This window comes from Uranotaenia lowii, chromosome 3, assembly GCF_029784155.1.
Source record: "Uranotaenia lowii strain MFRU-FL chromosome 3, ASM2978415v1, whole genome shotgun sequence".
Classification (NCBI taxonomy): domain Eukaryota; kingdom Metazoa; phylum Arthropoda; class Insecta; order Diptera; family Culicidae; genus Uranotaenia; species Uranotaenia lowii.
Window position 1 is genome coordinate 107,142,553 of NC_073693.1, and position 27,323 is coordinate 107,169,875.

General features: G+C 36.2%; 2 protein-coding genes across 2 annotated transcripts; one reads left to right on the plus strand and one right to left on the minus strand.

The window, feature by feature from the left end:
• The first annotated feature begins 267 nt into the window (after positions 1–267).
• LOC129751012 (b(0,+)-type amino acid transporter 1-like) lies at positions 268–22,522 on the plus strand. Its single transcript, XM_055746247.1, has 5 exons — positions 268–457; positions 15,272–15,885; positions 17,983–18,256; positions 18,319–18,962; positions 19,082–22,522. The coding sequence occupies exons 2-5, from the start codon at positions 15,405–15,407 to the stop codon at positions 19,144–19,146; spliced, it is 1,464 nt and encodes a 487-aa protein (XP_055602222.1). The 5' UTR covers positions 268–457; positions 15,272–15,404; the 3' UTR covers positions 19,147–22,522.
• Positions 19,379–27,011, minus strand: LOC129751011 (uncharacterized). Its single transcript, XM_055746246.1, has 4 exons — positions 26,875–27,011; positions 23,055–24,376; positions 20,768–20,946; positions 19,379–20,702 (listed from the first exon to the last, which is right to left on the minus strand). Coding segments are annotated over exons 1-4 (2,079 nt in total). The 5' UTR covers positions 26,877–27,011; the 3' UTR covers positions 19,379–20,126.
• Positions 27,012–27,323: the final 312 nt, after the last annotated feature.

Consider the following 27,323-nt stretch of genomic DNA (forward strand, 5'->3'; position numbering starts at 1 on the left):
GTAACGAAGATGAGCTTCAGGGTTCTTTCATAGAATGTGTAACGGATAAATTCTAAGAGATTTTGTTCCACATTTATTTGTTGGAGAAAAAGAATTTCGAGTTGTATTGTACCACAATCTACGAAATATTCAATAATTGTTTACGTAATTTGCTCCAATTTCCTCCCATGGTGAGGGTTCGTCGTGCTTTATAGAACCTCCGAAATTGCTTCCTCTTAACTATAGCGAAGACCAAATGTGCTGCATTATCAGGCTACGTAAAGCGCAGTCAGTACAATTTTCGCGCTCAACACGACAACAACGTTAGTCTAATCGACTGTGAGCTCACTAGTTCTCAAGTGTGTCGGTTACATTGTGAAGCCCGAAAATCCTTGGAAAGCCCGAAACGGTTTTGGAGTGTTTACCCACCTACCTCTGGAAACAAACAGAAACAACAGGAAAATACCGGCCGAAAAAGGTGAAGAGGATTCGAGTGATTGATTATTGAAATGATTAGCCTTATCGACAGTTGGGATTATTTGGGTCTGGAATAATGTGCTCGTTATCACCGAAAAAAAAGAAACGGTTACCAATTGGTCGAACCAATGATCAGAGACAGAGATTAAATATTTTCTTACAACAATCTCTTTGGGAACTGTTCAACACTCACAAGACACCGGTAAAGCGATAAGCTCGAATCAACCAATAATAGTGAAAATGTCGTATATAAAAATTGAGACTTAACAGCTTTTAAACTCTGTTTGAGAAGTTTGTACGTATTGTGTTAAATTCTGGCTATTTTGTTATTAAAAGAGATTTATTCCAAAATCCCCGAAACGCGCCGCTTGAGTTCAAACGACCTACAATATTAATGATGTGCTCTCGGAACAAATTGCGGGTACCTTTGTAAACAACAAATTGTGCGGTACTCCGGATGCCCATTTGTTCGACAGTTGATAAGTTGTGGTGATAATTGTGAATACATCATTGGAGCGAGAGGCGTCTGTTGCTTTGAGTAATTAAATACGAAGTAGCATTTTTGCCACTATCAAAAGCTTGCATGTTTCAATTTTGTGATTTATAGGAAAAATTTTAATTTAAAATGATATTCAAAATCAATTGTAATATGAATGAACACGGCATCGGTTTATAAAAGTACGCTAACAATATGCAACACGTGCAATCAATATTTCACCTCAGTTTTCTCATTAGCAATGAAGTTGACACAATTGCTGTTTCGGTCTGTCGTTGGATGGCTAGACTAATTTCAGCGATCGTTTAAATTTCTAGCCAGTCGTCTGATCTGCCTTTCCATGTCTGGAAAATAAGGGTGATTCCCAACAAGGGACAACAAACTCGGTTTGGAGAAGTTATTCCTCCTGAATTTGAAGTTTGATTTTATTTCTCCCTGAATTGGAATGAATGATCTGAGTCTGAAATCTGAAATTTGAGTATGAAATCTGAAATCTGAATCTGAAATCTGAATCTGAATCTGAAATCTGAATCTGAAATCTGAATCTGAAATCTGAATCTGAAATCTGAATCTGAAATCTGAAATCTGAATCTGAAATCTGAATCTGAAATCTGAATCTGAAATCTGAATCTGAAATCTGAATCTGAAATCTGAATCTGAAATCTGAATCTGAAATCTGAATCTGAAATCTGAATCTGAAATCTGAATCTGAAATCTGAATCTGAAATCTGAATCTGAAATCTGAATCTGAAATCTGAATCTGAAATCTGAATCTGAAATCTGAATCTGAAATCTGAATCTGAAATCTGAATCTGAAATCTGAATCTGAAATCTGAATCTGAAATCTGAATCTGAAATCTGAATCTGAAATCTGAATCTGAAATCTGAATCTGAAATCTGAATCTGAAATCTGAATCTGAAATCTGAATCTGAAATCTGAAATCTGAATCTGAAATCTGAATCTGAAATCTGAATCTGAAATCTGAATCTGAAATCTGAATCTGAAATCTGAATCTGAAATCTGAATCTGAAATCTGAATCTGAAATCTGAATCTGAAATCTGAATCTGAAATCTGAATCTGAAATCTGAATCTGAAATCTGAATCTGAAATCTGAATCTGAAATCTGAATCTGAAATCTGAATCTGAAATCTGAATCTGAAATCTGAATCTGAAATCTGAATCTGAAATCTGAATCTGAATCTGAAATCTGAATCTGAAATCTGAATCTGAAATCTGAATCTGAAATCTGAATCTGAAATCTGAAATCTGAATCTGAAATCTGAATCTGAAATCTGAATCTGAAATCTGAATCTGAAATCTGAATCTGAAATCTGAATCTGAAATCTGAATCTGAAATCTGAATCTGAATCTGAAATCTGAATCTGAAATCTGAATCTGAAATCTGAATCTGAAATCTGAATCTGAAATCTGAATCTGAAATCTGAATCTGAAATCTGGATCTGAAATCTGAATCTGAAATCTGAATCTGAAATCTGAATCTGAAATCTGAATCTGAAATCTGAATCTGAAATCTGAATCTGAAATCTGAATCTGAAATCTGAATCTGAAATCTGAATCTGAAATCTGAATCTGAAATCTGAATCTGAAATCTGAATCTGAAATCTGAATCTGAAATCTGAATCTGAAATCTGAATCTGAAATCTGAATCTGAAATCTGAATCTGAAATCTGAATCTGAAATCTGAATCTGAAATCTGAATCTGAAATCTGAATCTGAAATCTGAATCTGAAATCTGAATCTGAAATCTGAATCTGAAATCTGAATCTGAAATCTGAATCTGAAATCTGAATCTGAAATCTGAATCTGAAATCTGAATCTGAAATCTGAATCTGAAATCTGAAATCTGAATCTGAAATCTGAATCTGAAATCTGAATCTGAAATCTGAATCTGAAATCTGAATCTGAAATCTGAATCTGAAATCTGAATCTGAAATCTGAATCTGAAATCTGAATCTGAAATCTGAATCTGAAATCTGAATCTGAAATCTGAATCTGAAATCTGAATCTGAAATCTGAATCTGAAATCTGAATCTGAAATCTGAATCTGAAATCTGAATCTGAAATCTGAATCTGAAATCTGAATCTGAAATCTGAATCTGAAATCTGAATCTGAAATCTGAATCTGAAATCTGAATCTGAAATCTGAATCTGAAATCTGAATCTGAAATCTGAATCTGAAATCTGAATCTGAAATCTGAATCTGAATCTGAAATCTGAATCTGAAATCTGAATCTGAAATCTGAATCTGAAATCTGAATCTGAAATCTGAATCTGAAATCTGAATCTGAAATCTGGATCTGAAATCTGAATCTGAAATCTGAATCTGAAATCTGAATCTGAAATCTGAATCTGAAATCTGAATCTGAAATCTGAATCTGAAATCTGAATCTGAAATCTGAATCTGAAATCTGAATCTGAAATCTGAATCTGAAATCTGAATCTGAAATCTGAATCTGAAATCTGAATCTGAAATCTGAATCTGAAATCTGAATCTGAAATCTGAATCTGAAATCTGAATCTGAAATCTGAATCTGAAATCTGAATCTGAAAGTTGATTTTGAAATCTCGATTTCAAAATTCTGGAACTGAATCCGAATATGAACAAATAATAAAAAAAATTCGCCGTGAGTAACATTTTTACTGCTACCCCCAAAAGACGGTGGGAAAATCAGTCTTCCTCTTTTGCTTCGCCTCCAGGCAGTCTTATCATTTGAAATATTTAGATAAAGCTCTCCTGAGATTATACGTAAATCGTGACCAGTGCCATAAATGCTTGTTTACATCGAAATTATGTAATCAAACAGCTCATATGATCTCCTGGAATATTTTGCAGGTGTAATTAATACTTCGGGAGATACAGATACTAGGACGGCTCGGGATTTGAAAACTCCCAAAATATATGAACAAATTAGAATCCTCTTGCCATTCACCCTAAAATGTTTTCTGTCTCAGACACAAATTGCAAACTGTATTAAGAAGAGAGTTTATGATTCGATTCCTCGTGACTGAATCACGGTGCTTGTTTACCGTTCCTTGAGTAATTTAATTTTAATCGAAGCCTTAGATAAGAACTACAAATTTCTCGATTAACCAGTGCAAGCGTTCCGTGAAATGTTTGATGGCATAAATGTATGTAGGTACCGTAATCCGGGGTAATATTTATCACTTTTTTCAATATGTTTCGATTATTTTATCTGTTAAGGGGAATGTGACATGTTTTATATTTTCAAACCCAGTACTGGACTCCAATGAACGTAAAACATGGATGCAGAAATTTATTAGACTACTTTAAATTTAATTTTAAAATCGTTTTCGTCTCTGTTCAGAATTTGATGATTCGGGGTGACATTGATCAGTCTCTATTTTGACGGTTTTAACGAGTTTTCTTGATCAGAAACGATACAAAACACATATTTTCATATGCTAGTTTATCAATTTAACCTTGATTTTTAACGTTTTATTTTAAAAATATTTATAATCGAAAAAAGAACTATGCTGCTGCCTACATTTAGGGGCAAAAATTGTAATAATTGCTAAATAGCTTGAGTTTCAAAATACAAATGGAATTATACCTTCACACATTCCCCTAGGCCTTCCTACTATTTATTACTATTTTCATTTTTTTTTAACGATTTGATAAGGTTCCTATCCATTTTTCCAATACGGGCTTACTCTGGAAAATGTCCAGTTTTTTTTAAATATCAATGTTTCAATCATTCAATGACTATAAAATTAGCACTATAACTGTTCATATACAAAGAAAAATAGTTGTTCTTTCACATTAAACAACTCGTTTGCTCCTAAATGCTTTTTGATATCATCAGAAGAGCTGTTTGTTTGTGAGCCTTAGAAAAATAGATATTTTAAGATTTTGGAATAAGATTTTTTCTAACAGAAAAAAAGTTTCAAATACAAACCAAGTTTTGTCTATTTGATATTCAATTTATAGGCTTTCAAACGTAGAAAACAGTTTTCAAAAATTCAAACTATAGACAAAGTTATTGATGATAATGTGGAAAAGTTTTTTGTTGGTCAAATTTACCCCGGTGATCAAAGTTATCCCGTTTTACGGTACTAGTAATAAGTACAAACAGGAAAAGGGTTGGAATTCCAAATTAAGTAGTCATACAGGGTTAAAACATGCTTTTCCCAGATAGGGTTTAAAGACTTAGTGTTTTGTAAAAAATCACTTTTTTCTACGTTTTAAACTACCGCGGGGGATGTTTTCCACTCAATTCCCTTAAATTTTTCAAATAGTTCAGAAAAAGCGTTTTCAGACTTGAAAATTTTGAACCAAATAAGACTTATCTTATGCGATTCCAAAAAGGCTGTTTGAGCCACCGCACGTTTCAGAAAATGGAGTTTGATTGATTTTACCCTCGACTCCCCTACATTTTTCAAATAGTTCAGAAAAAGTATGTACGGACTTGAATATTTTGAACCAAATGGGAAGTATCTTGTGTGATTTTTTGAGGAATCCAACGAAGCCTATTTGAGCCACCACACGCATTGGAAACAGGAGTTATAGCTGTTTTTTCCTCAATTTCCCAACATTTTTCAATCAATTCAGAAAATTGAGGGTATTACAGCCATCACTCCTGTTTCCAATGCATGCGGCGACTCAAATAGGCTTCGTTGGACTCCTCGAAAAATATCACACAAGATTCGTCACATTTGGTTTAAAATGTTCGAGTCTGAACTTGCTTTTTGAACTATTTGAAATTTTTTTGGAAAATTGAGGAAAAAACAACCATAACTTCATTTCCCGAGGCATGCGGTGGCTCAGCCTTTATTGAATTTCTCGGAAAAAAAGATAAGTATTATTTGGTTCAATTGTCAAATTGGTGTGATTAAATCACCGACCAGTGAGCAGGTACCAAATTTTGTTTCGTTAGAATGATCATTCTTAAATTTTCTTTATGTCTTTGAGAGAGTTTTGCATTGGATAAATTTACAAGTTTCACCAAACTGAGCATGTCTCATTTTTAAAACAATAGTTTTTGTTGATTTTATTTGGTTTCAGCACGAATTTTCATCATCAATTACAAATCTTTTCAAAAAGTGCTAATTTTTCTGTCGAAAAGTAAATAATGCTGCAAAAATGCTGCAGCAAATTTCTATTTTCCTGACCTAGGTTCGAACATGCTTTTTCTGAACTATTTGAAAAATGATGGGAAATTGAGGGTTAAACAGCCATTACTCCAGTTTCCAAAGCATATGGGGCCTCAAACAGCGTTCATTGGATTTTTCAGAAAAAAAAATCGCATAAGATAAGTCTTATTTGATTCGAAATTTAAAAGTCCGAACATGCGTTTTCTTAACTATTTGAAAAATGTAAGGGAATTGAGGGTAAAACAGCCATTACTCCATTTTCCGAAGCTTGTGGTGGCTCAAACAGCCTCCATTCGATTCTTCAGAAAAAATCGCACAAGATGAGTCTATTTTTGTTCAAAATTTTTAAGTCTAAATTAGTTTTTTTTCTGAATTGTTTACAAAATAAAGGGGAACTGGGGATTAAAAAGGCACTATAACCTTGTTTGATGCTCGTGCGCCGTCTGAAATTACGTCCAATCGATTCTCCGGACATTTCTTCTAAAGGACAGTAATTTTTTCATAGATGTGTTTTGTGTAGGAAGGAAGATATTGAATTTCTTCGGTGTTTATACACCTTTTTCCCCATTGTGCGTCAATGTACACGCAAAATAATCTACACTGTGTTTCTACGTGAAAAGCCACATGATTTTTATTCAATAGGTTTTCACGTTAGTAGATTCTATGAAATAAATAAACGCGCTCCTATAAGAATTGATGCTGTATTTGAAAGTCACCTACAATTTACGTGGGTTTTTAGAGAACTTTACGCAATGTGATGATGAATGCTTGATTTTTTTAGTATTTAAATGATATTTGCGTCTGTTTGTTTTAATTTTTTGGTAAAAATAATGCAAATAAAATTAAATTTCATGGTGAATAATATTTATTTTTCTTTTGTTTCACTACACCTACACAAAATCACCACACACTACGACTATACTAATTAAATTGTCTCAAAATCTCAATTCCAGGAGATCTTGCCAGCTAGTTAATTCGGTAAAGACTGTAAAATTGGAAAAAAATATTAATAATCAAAAAGAAATGATCTGGAATTAAAATGTTATTATCACTTTTCGATCATCACCGATCAAAAATATCAACCTTATTATTAACCTTATTAACTGCAGTTCAGACGATGAACAAAAAATGTTTTCACCTTTAATATGAGGAAAAGCAGTATTCAATTTTACTATGTATCCCGAAATATTTGCTTAAGTACAGTTTCCATCTTAGCCAAATTTCACATTACGAGCTGATTCAGCGCCCAATTTAACATAAGAAATTTGGGTCAAACAATTATCTTACAAGTTTTTAAATTGTGTAAGCTAGTGTTTTCAAACTAATTTTATAAAGTGTATCTAGTATCAGTTTGCGTTAATAATTTATTTTCTCGCATTTGCAAACATGACGTATAAAAATATATGGCTGCATCGGTTCAGATTTGCGTCTAATAAGCCATACATATGGTTGTTTTTTAATTTTTATGGCTGTTTTTAAATGCTCGTCAGATTATTTTTCCCACAATTTAGTACCTGCATAGCCAATTTAATCAGATGCTCTTAATACGAACCCCAATTAGTCCCTTCTCAATTGGAATAAAATGCCCAAACCCAAGACCTTCCTAGTACACAAATTTAGCAAACTTTTGACCTATGGAGCAGCAATGTTTTTCCTCGCGTAAGCATAACAATACGCGCGAAAAAAAACTTCACTGGCGCGCTACCGTCTACGCTACGCGCAATTGCGTGTTCCCAGGAATGTTAGATAGCAACATTGAAGAAAGATAATTCACTCAAAAGAAAAAAAAAACTTTCTTCCATGCAGTAGTAGGTACCGCATTTAATTGATCTACCGGAAATTATCATAACTACTCTTAATCGCAACAGAATGGAACCAGTCTGAGCAGTTTTAGATGCTGCATCCGGTTGATCTCTAGTTGGTAATTTATTGGCGCATCTTTTCACATCCAGACACCGGGACTAGCTTTGACTCTATTAAAATGACTTAATAAGAACCTTCTCTATGAAGTTTATTTAGGAACATCAAATCAGCCGGACATTATCGGTAAATAAGGTGGGATGCCTAAGCGTATTAGGTGTTGAAAAATTTAGCTAATGTGAGACATGTGCCCGGCATTTGAGTAACGAATTAGCACCTTATCGAGCTATTGTATTGCATCGATTAACATTCCAAGGCGATAGGTGTATCGGTTTTTTTTGTTGATTTTTGTCGGTTATTGATACAAATATTGAGATTATTTATAATTATATTTTCCAACCTTCGATTATTAAGACACTCCCGAGAACGGCTGACAATTTTCCAATAACTGTAATTCGAATGCTTGAGAATAAGCTTCCGGTTAGTTGCATTCTAACGACGAGTTTAATCTCACAAAAACAATATGATAAATAATTTGCTCATTTATCAAGGATTTCAAATGGTCAGAATACAACAACTACAATATTCTATACATCTTCAGCCTCTCGATACCTAACGTTTTGTTTAAAAATGAAACCCCATCGATGATAACAGTACGACATGCCAAACAATATATTATCAATCATCCCCGTTAGAGCCTAGAGCTCAGACCAAACGCGTTCGTTGTCAGTATTACAAAACGATTTGTTCACGAGTTTCAATTGATAATACAGTTCATACATTTTGAACATATCTGCATTGTTTCACTTTCAAAACAGGGTGGCTACAAAGCTTTCGTTTAGAAATTCTCGGTTTACCGATACTGAATAAAACGTTTTTCAGGTTTTTGAATGTCTTTCGTATTTAGATAACAATTTAAAAAAGTATTTTACTCGAAATATAGCAACAATGTAGACCTTGAGCAAGGGGTTTCGAAGGAGAGGTATATGATAAACTCCATGTTATATACTACTAAAACTGAAAATAACATTAATCCAAAGATCTTCAAGTATCAAGATAGTCGGGCTGTTGGTTTTTCGAACAAATCGTTGGCGTAACCTACACAATGTTTATGGTGCTGCCGCCCTTCGAGATGGGATCCAAGCTTTGCAGCTTTCCACACAAGCATTGCAGCTTTGCATTCAAGCTTTGAGTGGAAGCACATCATCACACTAATACCACTGACCATACTGACTGGACACTCGATTTTGTTTTCTGGATAATTTTTTTCAACAGTGCGCAATGTCGATTCCAGAGTGCGCATCGATCGATTTGAAGAAATGTTATCCCAGTTAGGAAATGCCACCCAACTTTAAAAATAAAACACGCAATTTCTACGATAAAATCGGGCTAAACAGGACCGTTTTTACTACAGGGCATTTTTTGTCAAATTTTTCAGGTTCGACACCTGCCGTCGGTATTGCGAACATGCAAAATCTGACTACGAAAAATTAGACAGAAAATTATTGAATTTTTGTTCTAAGTGTCATGTCAGTGTGGTCAATGGAAACGTATGGTACTGTTGTCCACGTTTCTTCCTCCCTGTGTTCCAGTTGTCTCTGCGTTCAATACTGCACAGTGGGCCCGGCCATGTTAAGATGAGTAGTAAATGTACTTTTACTACTCACCGGGATGCTGACAAGATCTGGCTGTGTATGTATCATAAGCATAAGCATAAGCAAGTGTCATGTCAGTGTGGTCAGTGCTAATACTTAGAAAATCAAGCGTAACTTCATTCATACAATGTTTATGTTTATATTGTTTACAACAATACAATTTGCGCTGGTGCATGTGTGTGCGTAAAAAAGTTTGAACTCGAGCTTGGATCTCAACCCGTCAACCCTCATTTGGCGCTAGTGTTTTGTCGCCAGAATTTCGTGGAAGCCGATAGCGCCTGATAATTCTTAAAGTGATTTTATTAAAAGTCAATATCTAGAAATATATTTTATAAAAAAAATAAAATCAGCCCTGGTAGCCCCAGTACCTGATACCTGATCTAAGAGTCAGAAAACAAAATCAAACTTCAGATGTGAAAAGAATCAATAGATTTCAATAACAAACCTCAGATTATGGATTTAGATCTCCAAGTCATTACTAAAAAAAGAAGTAGCTTTTAAAATTTTATAACAATCCCAAGAAAACCAAAAGTCCGCTAAAAAAGATGCGAAAAAGCTTACTCCGCCCCATCATTGATCTGAAGTACGTTCTATGCAGCTCTAAATTTGAGTTCTTATTGATACTTTCAAGTTCCAAATCAATATTGATGTTTTCCCTGGTGTAGGGTTTGTGGTATCTTGATATAAATCGTCTTTGCGCTCCCACCATACAGACCATACAGATATATATGAGCGCCCAACTCAACCGACGATGTTTAGCAATCGATAGCACAACTGACCTTTGTAGACTGTAGCAAGCAATCAAATCAGTTGTGCGGCAGTCTGGATTTGGATCTTAATAAGGTCTAGACCCGGGACTCCACATTGGCGATCCATGCCAGTGTTTTTGCATTTCCCCTCAGAGAGGAGGGAGGAATGGGGCCAGTGCTTGAGGGCAACCCAGCGCTGGTCATACAAAGCCTTTAGGCAAAGAGGGATTCGGCCGCCCGTCAGGGCAAAGAGGTATTCGACCGCCCGATATGGCAAAGAGGAATTCGACCGCCCGATAGGGCAAAGAGGTATTCGACCGCCCGATAGGGCAAAGAGGTATTCGACCGCCCGATAGGGCAAAGAGGTATTCGACCGCCCGATAGGGCAAAGAGGTATTCGACCGCCCGATAGGGCAAAAGCCTTAAATTGGCAAGCCCTGATTGGGCTTCTAGTGAGTGTTATTATTTGATATTAAATGTAAACCATATTTAAATACTGAAACGATAGTGAGCCGGGTTTCAGCCCATGGCCGTCGAATTGTTAATAGCCGGGTTTCAGCCCATGGCAACCGATAGTGAGCCGGGTATAAGCCCATGGCCATCGGTAAAAGATGAATAGCCGGGTTTCAGCCCATGGCAACCGAAAGTAAGCCGGGTATTAGCCCATGGCCATCGGTAGAAGAATAATAGCCGGGTTTCAGCCCATGGCAACCGATAGTTAGCCGGGTTTTAGCCCATGGCCGTCGGTATATTGTTAAGAGCCGGGTTCAGCCCATGGCAATATAAAAATAATATGATGATAATAATAATGAAGCAATTATTGAGAACGGGGAGAATGTGGTATCTTGATATAAATCGTCTTTGCGCTCCCACCATACAGACCATACAGATATATATGAGCGCCCAACTCAACCGACGATGTTTAGCAATCGATAGCACAACTGACCTTTGTAGACTGTAGCAAGCAATCAAATCAGTTGTGCGGCAGTCTGGATTTGGATCTTAATAAGGTCTAGACCCGGGACTCCACAGGGTTCACCTTTAAAAAGACTCTTTTGAGAAACTCTTAATATTAAAAACAAGCTTGAATTTGCGTTAAACGGACACGTGTGTTGATTAGACTGCTCTCCAACGGTCACAACCTAACTGCCCTGTCGTATCAAATCGTTTGTTTCTTGATTACTCAATGCTAATACATTCGGTTCTTAGACAGGGGGCGAGACGATGTCATGTATAATAGCGTATATCCTACACCTGGTATATGATTGTTTTGCATCACGTGTTTGTTAATATCAAAATTTCATCCATCCAAACAAGTAATTTTGAAAATTGCGGCAAGTTTATTAATTTACAAATGGTTTTATTATGGCATTTTACTTATAAAGTTTTTATGTGCCGGGATTGCGGAAAGTATTTATGTTTAAAATTGTATATTTATCGAAAAACAAAACAAACAAAGTCTAGCTTCGCGTTCGAACTGGAATGAAATATGGGCTAGGGCTAGGCTAGGCTAGGGGATTGTCCCTAGCTTTGGGTAAACCTAGAAACACGGGGCCTTCATAGGGATTTGATTAAACCTAGAAAATCGGTAAATTGAAAAAAAAACTTATGTAGGGTAAATGAGCCTAATTTCGCTATATTTTGTCAGAGGTTTTTAGATTTGATATTATTGCGCCGAATCTTTAATAGTTAGATATACAATGTTTTGGTTTGAAATAATCATTTCAAGCCTTAATTTACGAAAAATATCATGTTTTATAAAGAGTGTCGATGTTCCTAATATGGCACTTATTGTTCCTAATGTTAACATATGGGTGTTCCTAATGTTAACATATGAGGCAAAATGTATCCGCATACCCAAATATTACACTTTTTGTTCCTGATTTTGCATATGGGTCTGTTTTTTTAATACTTTAAAAAGAAAAATCTTAACTCGCCTTTTTATAAATATAACAAAGTTTTTGGAATATGAATAATGAAATAAGAACTATTTAAATCCTACACAATATTCCTTTACGCTAGTTTTGAAGAAAATAGTGAATATTGAGCTCATTTAAATTCAAACTTTACCTTTTCCAATGGATACATTTATTATATTTCAAAAAGTAAAATTCATTGTAGTGGATACAAATAAGTTCAGTTAAACAGAGCATCATGCAACAGCATTGTTAGATCCAACATTTGGGTACCACAACACTTATTTAACTTTTATTTTAATATAATTGATTAAAATTATCATTTAATGATAAAAAAACGATGATGCCATAGTTTCTCACATCGTGAGAGTGTTTTATGAAGTTTTTGAATCTCATAGAAAGTTCGAAACATCGAAATTTTTACATTTTTGATGCCGTAAAAAACTTTACACAATGGGACGGATTGACTTAGTGATATTACCTACAAACTTTATATGGAACTTATTATCCTACATCAACACTGTTGGTGTATGAATATTTTTCGAACAATCATTAGATTTTTTAAAACAAATATTTTTAAAATTCCTTTACCAGTCTGGGCTAAAATGCATCGACATGCAAATCAATGATTCACAGTTTAAATCTTGTTTCCATATGATAGAATATGATGTAAAATTTTTGTAGTATTATTTATCCCTAAATGCATCAGCACCCTTCTGCTTTCTTTTAAAAGAAAAAATATAAACTTTAATTCTAACAAAATCTTAAATAACTGCAGATCTCAATTTATGCGTAACGACATCACAAATATGTTAAAAAAATTTCAAAAGTTTTTGTTTGATTTTTCATTAAGAACAAAGGTTTTTGCAACTTAGATACAGACCCCGTTCGTTTTTGGCAACATTCGATTTTGGCAACATTCGATTTTGGCAACATCCGATTTTGGCACATGTGCCAAAATCGAACGGTTTTTAGAAACAACATTACTTTTTAGTTTTCGTTATAACAGGACCAATTTAATTCAGACAAACATCATAAATACGTATTTATGCTCTGAAATGGTGATAAAATGCAACAATAAAAACCAAATATTTTTAAAAAAATTATAAAGTACTCAAAAATGACAAAAAGATGAAAAATTCAAAAAGATAAAAAACAAATTCAAATAAATGACTGAATATGACAAAAAACAACTGAAAAATGATGAAGAATGACAAAAACAGAAAATATGACAGAATAAAACAAATATTATAAACAAAACAAGGAAAGTGCAAAATGCATCAAAAACATTATGAAAAAATTAAAAAACTACTACAAATGGTCGAAAATTTACTGAAAACAACGTTTTTGATAATAATCATAGTTATTTTATAAAAATAACTCAAAAACCAGATGAAAAAAAAACCGTTCGATTTTGGCAACATTCGATTTTGGCAACAGAAAATGTACGGGCATGTTGCCAAAATCGAACGGGGTCTGTACCCCTTTTTCTTAGTAGGGTGAAAATCGCATGTTATGTAAATTTAAAAATAACTGGTGAAACCAATTATTTTTCTGACTACGTTAATTTGATATCCCATTAACCTTAAAACTTTTGATGTACAAACGGTAGGATTAACAGTGGACATTAGGGATTAAGAAGCAATTGAAATTGAAGTGTTGCATGATGCCCCAAAAGACGGTATACAACGTATTTTATTGAGATTTTTTATAATTTTTCCCTTCGATTCTGTTCTCGTTAAGAAGCTCTCTGTAACTTGATGGTTTCCTTCTCTGTCGCGAAAGGTGCGTTCCTTACAATCTGGCGAAAATATTTTTTCAACATTTTAAGCTTTGAGATATACTGAAGTAAAAAAATTATGTTTTTTTAGCTCAAAACAGTTTATTTTAACAGATCGTTGAAAATTATGTTAAAACACAATTTTTTCAATCAAATTTATTTCAAATACATTCTATGACTTTGATATAGTTTGGAAAACTTTGACTATGTCCATAATTAGGAACACATTGAAAATAGTGTTCCTAATTGTGGACATATGCTTTTTTTAGTTTTTACACGAACAAAACATCGTTCTAACATACTTACTCCTTAAATCATGATAAAAAACAATCCGACAAAAAAATTCAAAAAAATCGGTTGACAAATTCAGCTTTAATCTTCTATTTCTAAACAGGTGTTTTTTTAAGAAATTTGCTAACAATTCCATTCAATTTAGACATACTTGGAAACAATCCGGATTTCACGAAAAATCTTGTGAATAAGAAAGCTAATTTGTTTGTAAAATGAAAGTTCACATGATCCTTTACATTGTCATTTTTTTGATAATTGTGATAAGTGAAAAATAATGTCTAAAACAGTCAAAATCGAACAGTATGTTAACATTAGGTACACATGCCACATTAGGAACACTTACCCTATTTTAATTTTAGCAACATTTTATGTTACCTTATATTTTTTTTATATTTTTATGCCAAACGGCCATTATGCCAAACGGACATTATGCAAACAGCCATTATGCCAAATGACCATTATGCCAAACGGCCATTATGCCAAATGACCATTATGCCAAATGATTTTATGCCAAACGACTTTTATGCCAAACGGCTTTATGCCAAATGACTTTAGGCCAAACGGCGTAGGACCCTACTCATGATCACGTGAATCAACTTTTTTCAATGCTATTTCTTTGTGTTTCCCTCGTTTTGATTTAAAACTGACTTAAAACTGCGATAAAGACGTTCGACGGAAATATCTACCCTACAAAAACTACAAGATACTCTGTCCATAAAAGACTTATCACTGAACAAACTATTGATTCTCACGCATCGCATTACACTAAATACAAGAATCTTCAGGCACCATAAATATTCAACTGTGTGGGCTCTCTCAGAGTTGAGACGCAAGGCTACTCGTTATCAGCTATCCACCCCCAAGCGCAACATCCACGTGGTTCTCAGCAGCTGATAAATGATACGCTAATTTCGGATTTTTTCCCCTTTTCAGTCGGGAGTGAGCCACGCGCCAATCCGCATCTGTCGAGAACACCATGTCATGCCGAACTGAATAAACCAATAGTCCTAGTAGTAGTACTTTTACTGATTTAAAACGTAATTTAAACACGCAAAATCCTGTCGAAATGACTGTTGCAGCAGCGCCAAAAGCCGGTGGCGGGCTCAAGCGGGAGATGGGCCTAATGTCTGCCATCAACGTGATCATCAGCGTTATGATTGGGTCCGGAATTTTCGTGTCCCCAACCGGTGCCTTCAAGTATGCCGGTAGCATTGGCTTCTGCCTGGTGGTTTGGACCGTTTGTGGCGTGATATCGTTGTTGGGTGCGTTGTGTTTCGCCGAGTTGGGAACCGTGGTGCCGCGATCCGGGGCCGAGTATGCCTATCTGATAGAGGCTTTCAAAAAATCACACAAATTTTGGGGCCCGCTGCCTTCCTTCATCTGCGCCTGGGTGTATGTAATGGTGCTGCGGCCGGCCGAGATCGCTGTGATCATTCTCACGTTTGCAGAATACTCAATCTTACCGTTCAGCAAAGTGCTAGGGCTGAACGAACTTTCCCCGCAAGATCTTCATTTATTAATCAAATTGATTGCACTGTTAGGATTAGGTAAGTAAATTTACAAAAAAAAACATGTAGATTAGAAACAATTGGTTTCATGTCTTTGGTTGAATTGCATCTCTCAAGCGGACCATAGACTACACAAATGGCCTGTACAAATTCGATGATTCCACGACGATTGTTTGATCTATGCTCGCCCACACACTATACAAACATTTTTCACGCGAACACAAACGATTGCTGGCGAAAACAGCATCAGCAACAAAAAAAACGATCCCCACCCCGGCTGGTAGGATGGTTTGTACAAAATATTTCGATCCCGACCGATTTTACTCCAACCGGCACCGCTCAAGCAGTGCCATACACTATACAAATCGTGTTTCCAGCGACAAAATTTCATCGCATTTATACAAATGTTGTGTAGTCTGTGGCCCGCTTCAGTGAGGAATATGTACAATCCTAATTTCCATTAAGCGGGCCACAGACTACACAATATTTCTACAAATGCGATGAAATTCGACGAAATTTTGTCGCTGTAAACACGATTTGCATAGTGTATGGCACTGCTTGAATAAGCGCCCAAACGGTTGGAGTAAAATCGGTCGGGATCGAAATATTTTGTACAAACCATCCTCCCAGCCGGGGTGGAGATGGTTTTTTTTGTTGCTGTTGCTGTTTTCGCCAGCAATCGTTTGTGTTCGCGTGGAAAATGTTTGTATAGTGTGTGGGCGAGCATAGATCAATCAATCGTAGTGGAATCATCGAATTTGTACAGGCCATTTGTGTAGTATATGGCTCGCTTTTATTCTATTCGATGTTTTCGTCTATTGCTGCCTGAGGATTCATGAAATTTGAAACCAAAGCAAAGACTTACACCATACCTAAAGGCGTTTAATACATACAGCATAAATTAAGGCGCTTCAGGAAAGAGTTGTTCATCAATCGGTTGAAGGTTTAATGGTGATTTTTAATTCTTTCATTGTAAATTAGATGAATTCAAATGAATTACTTCCAGCCTCTTGTTAACAACTGAATGACGGTAAAACATACTGAGAAGGTTTATTTCAATACAAAAAAAAAAAGGATTAAAAATATGTAGGCATTTGAAAAATTGATATAAGGACTCATTTCACACTAAACAAAAAAAACTGTAAAACACACTTGAATACGAAAACAACAAAAACAATCTAAATAAACATTGAACCGCTGTATACTGTTGTGTGATTTATTACATATATCTGCACTCAATGAAACGCCTGAATGTTCTCTAACTTTAAGACGATTCTGGAATATATAGGTACATATTCGCCATTTGATACACATGGAGTTTGGATTAGAAAACAAACGAATATAAAATGGCATTCTGTCATGCTATCTTGCACTTCAGCAATTTCCTAATTTCCGATGAACTGCTAGTGTTAGTCGTTTTAAAGTATACTACATGTATGTCATGTAATATATGTAAATTACACACACATAATCCAAAAATATGTGTGTTATTCCAGATGGCACACGACAAGATAGCGGCGTGATGTGAGCATTCACACGAAACAAACATACCCTCTGTTTTTGCGATCTGCAAGCTTGTAAATTTTCTGTTTACCTCGTGACATATAAAACTACAGTACTAAATTTGTCATTGAATATCGCTGTGCAGGGATGTCGATGTTTTTGATTTTTGTGATTTGCCTGGTATTTTGATTTTTGATACCTTCCCCGATAACATGATAGGCCTTATTATTTTGCTTTAAAAATTCTAAATCTACAATTTAAAGGAAAAATGGATTAAACCTTATTTTACTTTTGTTAAATTTCCGTTGGTTTGAACTATGTTGATTTTTACTATCAAAACTTTCTAAATTTGGGTATAAAGAAGTTGTTGGCAACATTGGTTGGGGAGAATGATTTCAGAACAAAATGAAAAACGCCTTTATGTATACTGTTCATTAAACCCTTACGATGGTTCATCAATAAGATCCCGCCTTTCCATAGGCAAAACAAGGACAAGAAAACGGAGTCGAAAACGATAAAGGCAGTACAACTTTCTATAAAAATCCCTTCGTGATCTTTGTACTTTCTGATTTCCCAAAAATTCATTTTACAAAAATTTGCGCATAGTTGAATCAATTTCCCTTGATTTATCAGGCATCATCACGTACATCAACGTGAGCAGCGTCAAATTGTACGTGACCATCAACAACGTATTCGGATTCTGCAAGGTGGTGGCATGTCTCGTCGTTATATTTGGTGGTATCTACCAGCTGGCGAAAGGAAACACCGAGAATCTATCCCATGGCTGGTTCGATGGAACCAGCTTTTACCCTGGGCACATTGCGTTGGCCTTCTACAACGGTCTATGGGCTTACGACGGCTGGTCCAGCGTTACAACCATCACAGAGGAGATAAAAAATCCTGAAGTGTTAGTTTTGACCGTGTGGTAAGTTTATGAATGTAATGTCTAATTCTATATTTATTTTTTAGTAACATTCCGCGTTCAATTATAATTGCCGTACCCATCATCACAGGGCTGTATGTCTTCATGAACTTCGCCTATATGATCGTACTTTCGAAACCTGATATGATCCACTCCGAAGCTGTCGGTCTAGACTTCGGCGAGAGTGCTTTGGGTTCGTTCGCTTTCTTAATCCCACTCGGTGTGGCTCTGGCTACCTTTGGCTGTGCCCTCAGTATACAGTTTGGGGTCACCCGAATGTGTTACGTGGCTAGTAAAGAGGGACAGATGCTTGAACCACTGTCATATATCCATGTGAAGCGAGCCACGCCGGCACCTGCAGTAGTTATGCAGGGATTACTTGCTCTGTTATTCATCATGGCCGGGGACATAGAAATGCTTATCGAAATGGCTTCATTCCTGATATGGTTTTTCTACGGGTCGGCAGTTATTGCCCTGTTGGCTTTGCGTAAAACTCAACCGAACGTACATCGTCCCTACAAGGTGCCACTAATTGTGCCATATCTCACGCTGGCTGTGTCTATATTTTTGTCCGTCGTACCAATAGTGTCGGATCCATCGCCGAAATACTTCTTTGCCGTCGGATTCATTCTGAGCGGCGTTGCCGTATACATTCCTTTCGTTTACTACAGAATACGGCCGAAATGGATGGGTAAGTCAGTTTTCAATACACTTAACATTCTACCAATGATTGCCAGAAACTTCCCCAAAATGAAGATACCTAACCGTTAACACCAACAAACGTGTAAAATATTTGTCTTTTCTTTTCAGATAAAGTAACATATTTAATCCAAGTGTTGTTCGAAGTTGTTCCAACTTCTGAAAAGTCAGAATAAATATAAGTTTCATAAGAATTTTAATTTAAAAAAAGAGTCTAGAAGATAAGATCAATTTTACTATCAATGTTTAATAAACTACCTCTTATGTTCAAATGTTTTTTTTTTATAAAATGAAAAATTTCAATGCCTTTGTTAAAATATTTTTAGGTTTTTTTTTTAAGTCTTGTTTCAGCAGGACGTATCTGGACAAACCGTATCGGAATTTCGGAAAATATAAGATAAGATTACATTATTTTTTAATTTTGTATTTTATTGTACTTTCATAGTTCACCAAACTATGTTTTCTGTTTCTTCCAACGGTTTAAAGTCGATGAAACAAAATTCACTGTTCGGAGGTTTCACTGTTCTGTAAAGGTAAGTTAAGGGGCGAGAAAAAAGGATTTGACATACATTCAATAATCAATCTAAGAGTGCAATAGTGAAATATAAACATGTTCAGGTTGATCAGGTTTTACACTACTTCGAGAGATTTCTGTTGCACATTGTTTCTGTTCTTTCGGAACATGTGTTAGTCGTATTATATTGTTTATTTCGGCTGATTACCGCTTTTCAAAGATACCACATTCACCTATTGATTTCACAGCAGATTACTGTTACTCATAACAGGGTAGCCTCTTTGTTTATAATATGAAATAAATATCAGAAACAAAGTAATTTAAAGTGTTGCTACTAGATAACTTTAGTCACACATTTGGATTAATGTTGCTATATCATATCACATTTATATAATCAATCGTACGGAGGATTGACAATAATCCAAACTAACGTAAAAAAAATCTTCACATTCTCTCGCTGCTGTGTGTTCACACTTGCCTACTGGTGACAATATTATAGGATAATCCTAATCCTAGATTTTTGTAGCATTCAGTTAAAACTATCAAATGATTACTTCCAACCCTAACGTCGATGAATTTGATAAAAGTCAATTTAAAATGATCAATGTGCATGAATTATAGGTAAATATAAATTAAACGCGTTTAGTTCATTGCCACTGCGGGCGGAGGGAATGCAAAAGGTTGGCCTCCTTGTGGTGGAAGGCTGGTGAATTGGTACGACGAGGGTAGCGCCGGTGCAGGTTTGGGAAAACTGTTAAACTGTCCGTTGGCTTGGCTTGCGGGACCAGAACTGTAGGGTTTGTAGGATCCATAGGTATTGCTTGAGGGCGCTGCACCACCTTGATGAGGCGGGGGCTTATTGAACCCACCGGCGCTACCGCTCGACGAGTATGGTGGTGGCGCTCCAGCTGGCGTCGAGAATCGACTCTGACGTGGTGGTCCGGATCCGTTCATCATTCGATTAGCTCCATGATCGCGCTGCTGGCCTCCACCATTCATAGCCGGCTTCGCACCATATTTGTTCTCGCCACCACCACCCATTCCTCCGCCAAATTTGTTGCCTCCATCGCGATTACCGAAACGCTGTCCACCACCATAGCCTCCGTCACGCGGGGGACGATTCTGCTGTCCACCAAAACGATTGTTACCGTAGCGATTGTTTCGGCCACCCCGTCCGAAGCCACCTTTGGCCATTTCCATAAGTTTGGGGTTAATAACCTGTGGATGATCAAAAAGAAGCATTAGAATGTTTGGTACAATTTCAAAAACTAAAGCAGTTTTACCTGATTGGCTTCCCTCAGCACGTTGATGAGATCTCCCGCTTTATTGGCGTTGCCATTGGTGAACAGCGTATATGCGGTGCCGGTATTGTTAGAACGACCCGTTCTGCCAATCCGGTGTACGTAATCCTCTGAGTTAGATGGATAGTCGTAATTAATTACGAACTTAACATCTTCTACATCTGAGGATTGACATTGGGTAGCGCAGTAAATGGGAAGAATAGTGTTATTACAACGAAGATTCGGAAAAAGTTGAACAACAGAGTTTTACATAGTTCTTGTGGTGGATCATTTCAAAACGAAAATTGATTGTCCACAAGATCACAGTGTACGATATTACTTTACATGTGGGATCATATTCAAAGTCCATTAAAACAGATTTTACAAAATATTTCTTCCATTGTTTGATGAGGAATCCAGTTTTCATCCGCGCAAATTGTGATGATATATTTTTGTTGATTTGTCAATTATCTTAGTTAAAAGACGCTCCTTACAAACTTTCTTGGTTACACACTGAACAAGCGTCTTCTTTTCATCAAAAGCCAAAACTAAATTAGATTCAATCCATCACAGTTTTCAAACCTTGCTTCGGGTGAAACGTTTTCTTCATCAATATTGGCCGTGCCTTTGATTATTTTATGTTTTCCTTTTCAATATCATTAGAACGAGCAGTACGAGCGGTTTCCCACACAATGTCTCACTCCTTTTAAAACGGGGTTCACCCCCCAATAATCAAATTCACTTGTGAAATGTCTGTTTTAAGCACATTACCTAGCTTTTGTTCAGTCAAATTGGCTGGCAGATCATTTTTATGTTTGACAATTTCGATTTCTATGCATATTTCACTCACTTACAACTGACTGTAGCGTCAAGTATTAGAGGCACTTAATGGATTGTTATTGTAGGATTATGGTCATTTTATTAGAATCACTGTTTTGTATACTGGTATATACTAATGTTTGAAGCAGTCGATAATAATTCCTACTTATCTTGCTTTCACAGGAATATAACCATTGAAACAAACGAAGCTTCAAAAGAAAATAATTATTTTTAAGCGAAAAACTACCGGTATAGAAATTATTAGCATCCAACCTTTCACGGGAAACTGATTGCTCTGGGATATGAGTGTGAGGTGGCGTTAAACTGAGTCAAAGCCTTCAGAAGTTCAAGAGCAACAGGTTTTGGCAACTAGTTTGAAACCATGATTTAAAGAGATAATCCATCATGCCCTTTCAAGTGATGAGTGAATGAAACATTGCAAATCATATTAGCAATAGAAACGAGTCATTACAATCCCGAAACCCAGAGAACATCATTTAATCATATTATCTATTCATGACTGTTACTTTCTTTTGATTCTATTTTATCGTTAAACCTGATTGATTTACAAAACTATTTGTTTTCCAAATCCCTCTCCGTTAGTGAACATGAGATAAGCAATACTCTCATCCGACATTTATTTGTTTCCATATCAATGAGTTTCTCTGTGTTCGCACCCGAGATTGCTTACCCTTATCAATAATTAAGAGCTATTGCTGTTTTAGATAAACCAAATACACCCTGCAATATCGATTGCCTCCATATTTGTTGCTCAAGGTGGCGAGACCAAAAGCGGAAAATATTTTCCCACCCTCTGTTTCTTCTAAACGCACAGCATAAAGGCGTACAAAAGATTAGTTTGTTAGGTTCAAGAAAAGAAATGATTCTTTTTTATATTTTTCCTGGTATTCACTTTTATGATTAGGATTGAAAATTAAACCATTCATTCTTACATACAACAATCGTCGAAGAAGAGATTCCATTTGTTTCGCCAACTCGTCTGGAAGTAAAAACAAATCTAAATGGTTAGGCTGAAAAAAAGTCAATATTATCGATGCGCTGCTCCTGAAAAGAAACGTGTGAATACAGGAAATACATAAAGTCATCTCTTTCTCGGGTTACGGGAGAAGAACCACAAATACAGAAGGACTTCATCACAGGTGTACAGAAACTGGTTTCTTTCTAAATCGAATCGAATAAACGACTGGCTGTCATGGAGCCTGCAGGAAGGTTGATCTAGCCCAGCGGTAACGATTGACTGACAAAACTTTGTAAACGAATACGTATCCCAAGCTAATAGCGTGATTCAAATTGTGAGATATTCAAGTCGACGGATAATTTACCAGCCGAAACGCAACAATCACAGACCTTTTGTAGGAATGCTTGATTGACGCCTTTCAACCGGTGCCCATTCATCCAGCACTCGTCTCAGAAAAAGTTATGTTTCGATTTCTAGCACCAGAACACTTACCAAGTCCGCGAGCAGCGACGTCGGTGGCCACCAGAATACCCTGGCGACCGTTTCGGAATGCGTTCAAAACGTAATCACGCTCTTGCTGTGATTTGTCGCCGTGGATTGATACGGCGCGCCAACCATTGCGACAAATGCTACGCGTGATGTCGTCAACGCGACGTTTAGTTTCAACGAAAACGATCGTTTTAGTCTCGCTTTCGGCCGAAATTTCTGTCAACAATTTCATCAATTTTTGATCTTTTTCATAATCTTCACAAACGTCCACAATCTGAAGAATGTTATGGTTAGCCGAGAGGTTCAAGGAGCCAATGTTGATTTGAATGTAATCGGTCAAAAACTCTTCTGCCAGATTGCGAACTTCTTTTGGCCATGTTGCAGACCACATCAAAACTTGACGATCGGGTCTAATTTGACCCATAATTTTACGAATTTGTGGTTCGAAGCCCATGTCCAGCATACGATCGGCTTCGTCCAGCACCAAATAGGTGCAACGTTTCAAATTAGTAATGTTCCTTTCGAGGAAATCGATCAAACGACCAGGAGTAGCGATCACTATTTCCGCGCCTCGCTCCAAGTCACGAATCTGGGGCCCTTTGGGGGCTCCGCCAAATACACAGGTATTGTTTGCATTGACACGTTGACCAAAGTCGATGGCTACTTGCTGAATTTGTTGTGCCAACTCACGAGTTGGTGCCAACACAAGCGCGATTGGACCATCACCACGTCTAACTTGATCTTGGTGCATAATATGTATCAAAGCTGGTACAATATAGGCTAAAGTCTTGCCCGAGCCAGTTTGAGCAATGCCTACCATATCACGACCGCTAAGCGCGATTGGCATACCCTGCGACTGAATCGGTGTGGGATTGCTGAACCCTTGTCGGTTCATTTCAGCCATGATGTTGTCTGGTAGACTGGCATCCTGGAACAAAACACTCGGACGAGGAATGTTCCGGCCCTTAAGAGTGATCTCAAACTTCGTGAGCACCTCATTGACTTCTTCCTGCGGCATGTTGGTCAACCGGTCTGATGGTTTGTAGAAATTTTTCTCGAACGGGGTCAAATCTTCGCGACTCCACTTGAGAGTTCGCAAACTGGCCCCGTTGTTGGCTTGCCGGTCGAAAGTGCCACGGTTTGCACCAAATCCACCGCCGCCTCCTCCGCCCATTCCACCACGTGGGGGACCACCGGGACGATCTCCGCCACGGAAGCCACCACCTCCTCCCATACCACCACCGGGCCGGCCCATTCCGCCGCCAACTCCGCCCGAGGAACTTCCTCCACGGAATCCACCACCGGATTGCTGACGATTTCCGTACCTGTGGGGGGGGGGGGGGGAGAAATTTTAAAGTTAGAGCCAAAGGTTTTTTTTTATTTTGAAATTAGCGACATATTTTGGAATTATTCGGAAATGATTTTTTTTCACCTAAAACAGAAAAATATGTGACCATCTTTATCTAAACTGCTTTGGTCACTGAATTTAACAAGGTCTAGAAAACGACGTAACTCGTATTACAACTGATGAAAAAAAAAACTCAAGTAGGTATGGTTATAAAAGATACATGGTTCTGTAGCCTCTGTAGCCTCGAGACCTTATTGTGCGGCCCGCGAAGCCTTTTTGAAATTGTATTAATTTATCAAATTTTACCTGTGATAGATCGTTAATTATAAAATACCAGTCAATAAACCGGAAGTAGTTGATATATCGATGACTTGTTTAAATATGCACTTCACTTGTTTTTGTTTGGATTTATCCCAATTATTAATAGTGTTTTCGTTTATTGGCAGTGGCAACCTAGTTATCCACGAATTTTGCCCTAACTGCTGTTATTGTGTTCGTTTATTAATTCAGAAATCCACTAGTTTTGCCCGAGGTTTGAACCTCAAGCAGGCGGTTGCAACCCGAAGTTGTCAGTGTTGGGGGTAAGCATAAGGCTGAATATAGCAACCATATATTTGCATCGTCCCAGGTGACGATTCTGTTTGATTATTCAGAAAAAGTTTTGCCCCTCGCCAGTGGAGTAAACGCATAACGGCATACGATTGATGACTTTTTTTGAAAGAAATTTAAGCTTTCAATCTGTTTTTTTTTTTAATAGTGTTAATTGCAACATCATAGTCAGAAACGTAATATTGAGACTTTTTCTAATGTAGAACATGGTTTTCCTAAGTTTTCTTTCAAGGTTTTTCGATTCAAGATCAATAACTAACACCAATTCGACCAAAGCAAATAGATCAAATCGGAAGACCACTGATGAGCATACGATTTTTTCCAATTTCTAACATAGGTAAAGTTGCATGATATATTAACTCAGCAGATTTTTTTCTTTAAATTTTGATTATTTTGTTAAATTGGGCAAAAATACTAATTTCATTGGCAATCAAACTCTAGAAAAAAATAACATTATTCACAAATAAAATAACTTTGCGTATAAAAGCGTATATGGCTTTCCTCAATTTGATATTATACATGGTTGAGCAATTTAAGTTTTCATACCAACTTGAATAAGTGTTAAAATTGCCGGAGAAAATCTGTTTTCATGACAAAACACATAATATTGTAATTTTTAAACAAATAATCTGTGAAAATTGTTTGTGATGTAATACCAAAAGTTTATTTTTTTAATTTGCAAAATAAAAACTCATATTAACAACATCAAAGAATATTCAAAAACTAACGTTAGAAATTTTATCCCACTACCTAGCACTTATATTCAATTTAAAAAATCTTTTTTAAAAATGTTGTCAGTTGTTTAGGGCATCGTGGAAAGGTTTTTAAAAATTTGTTTTTAGGGGAAAAATATGATGCCAATGGTGTTTATGTTTGAACAAACCCATGTTGGCAAAGAAATTCAAATTTAAAAAAATTAATGCATTCCAAAACGACAACCAAACCTAGCTTTGATTTAGTGACGGACATAATCAATTTCAGCTGATATTGTCCGGTTTACATATTATACAAACGATGTTAAGTTTCTTTCCAAATAATTTCAAATAAATAAGCCATAAATTCGTTTGATTCTAGGAATGCGAAAAATTTTTAGTTTTAACGAATTAACATTTTTTTCTTAGCAAATCTTTTGGTTATTATCTAGTTCTGTAAATAATTGACGTATGTTTTTTAAGTGCGGCCCGCCCTAAAGATTTGGTTTAAAAGGTTGCTCAACCTTGCTCTGGACTATTATAGATGTTTTTTACATCAGAATTTTTCATGCATTTTTTTTTTAACTTGGGAAACTCGAACAAATTTACTCAGACTTCTCTACTAATTTTTTTGTTAAATGAAATTTAATTTTTGCAACCAAAACTTCTCAAAAATTTAATTTTGCTTCTATTGCATATATGAAAAATCGATAAGTTAACGCATGGAGCGCTACAGAGATAAAAAACGATCTTGGTACCACCCCATTAGAGATAAAATGACGGGAAGGTACTTAGGTTTTATGGGCCAGCACAGCACGGCCATTTAATGCGCTTTCACCTGACATGCGCAATTGAACAGTAAATGAGGATTCCAAGAAAAAAAAAATCCAGGGCGAGAAAATTCCAGAAGTTTTGAGAAAATCAATATTTGTCAAAATATTTTCAAATAAATTTTCTGATGGCGACGTAAGCTTGAAATATTTTTTTTACACAAACTGAACAGATGTTAGCTACCCAGTTCTAATGCTAAAATCTAATTTTTCTATAGGCGGCCATCTTGAAAAGTTGAATTTCTTAATGCTTCATGTTCCGCAGAAAATTCAAATTCCTTGAAAAACTAGCATATTCAGCATAAAAAAATTAGTTTCAAAGATATTTTTGAAGTAATACTTACATGTTTCAACTAGTTACGGGAGATTCCTTGTAGAATAAAATTTGCAGAATTAAGCGAGCAACGGAGCAACGTGGATTTTCTGTCTGATCACTTTGGGCGATTCACTCAAACTGCGATGAGAAATGCGACGAAATCGACGAACAGTGTTGGATGGAAATTCAAAATTCCTTTCTGCTCGGGTTACCTGCACTATGTTTTTTTGCGGTAAACATGACAAGTACGCAGCCACTATAGGTAGTTTCGTTAAGCTGCGTTCACTCTTTCGTTAAGTTTGCGATGTTTTTTTTATCCCACAACGAAAAGCTTTTGGCGTCAAAAATTCGAAAAAGTAATATTAAAAAATATTTGAAATTATTCATCTAAATATATCTACCTGCAACATATTTTTGAAATGAGAAATATTTCTTGAAGGTTGTTTTTAGAGCGCGGTCTTTCAAGAATCAATGTTT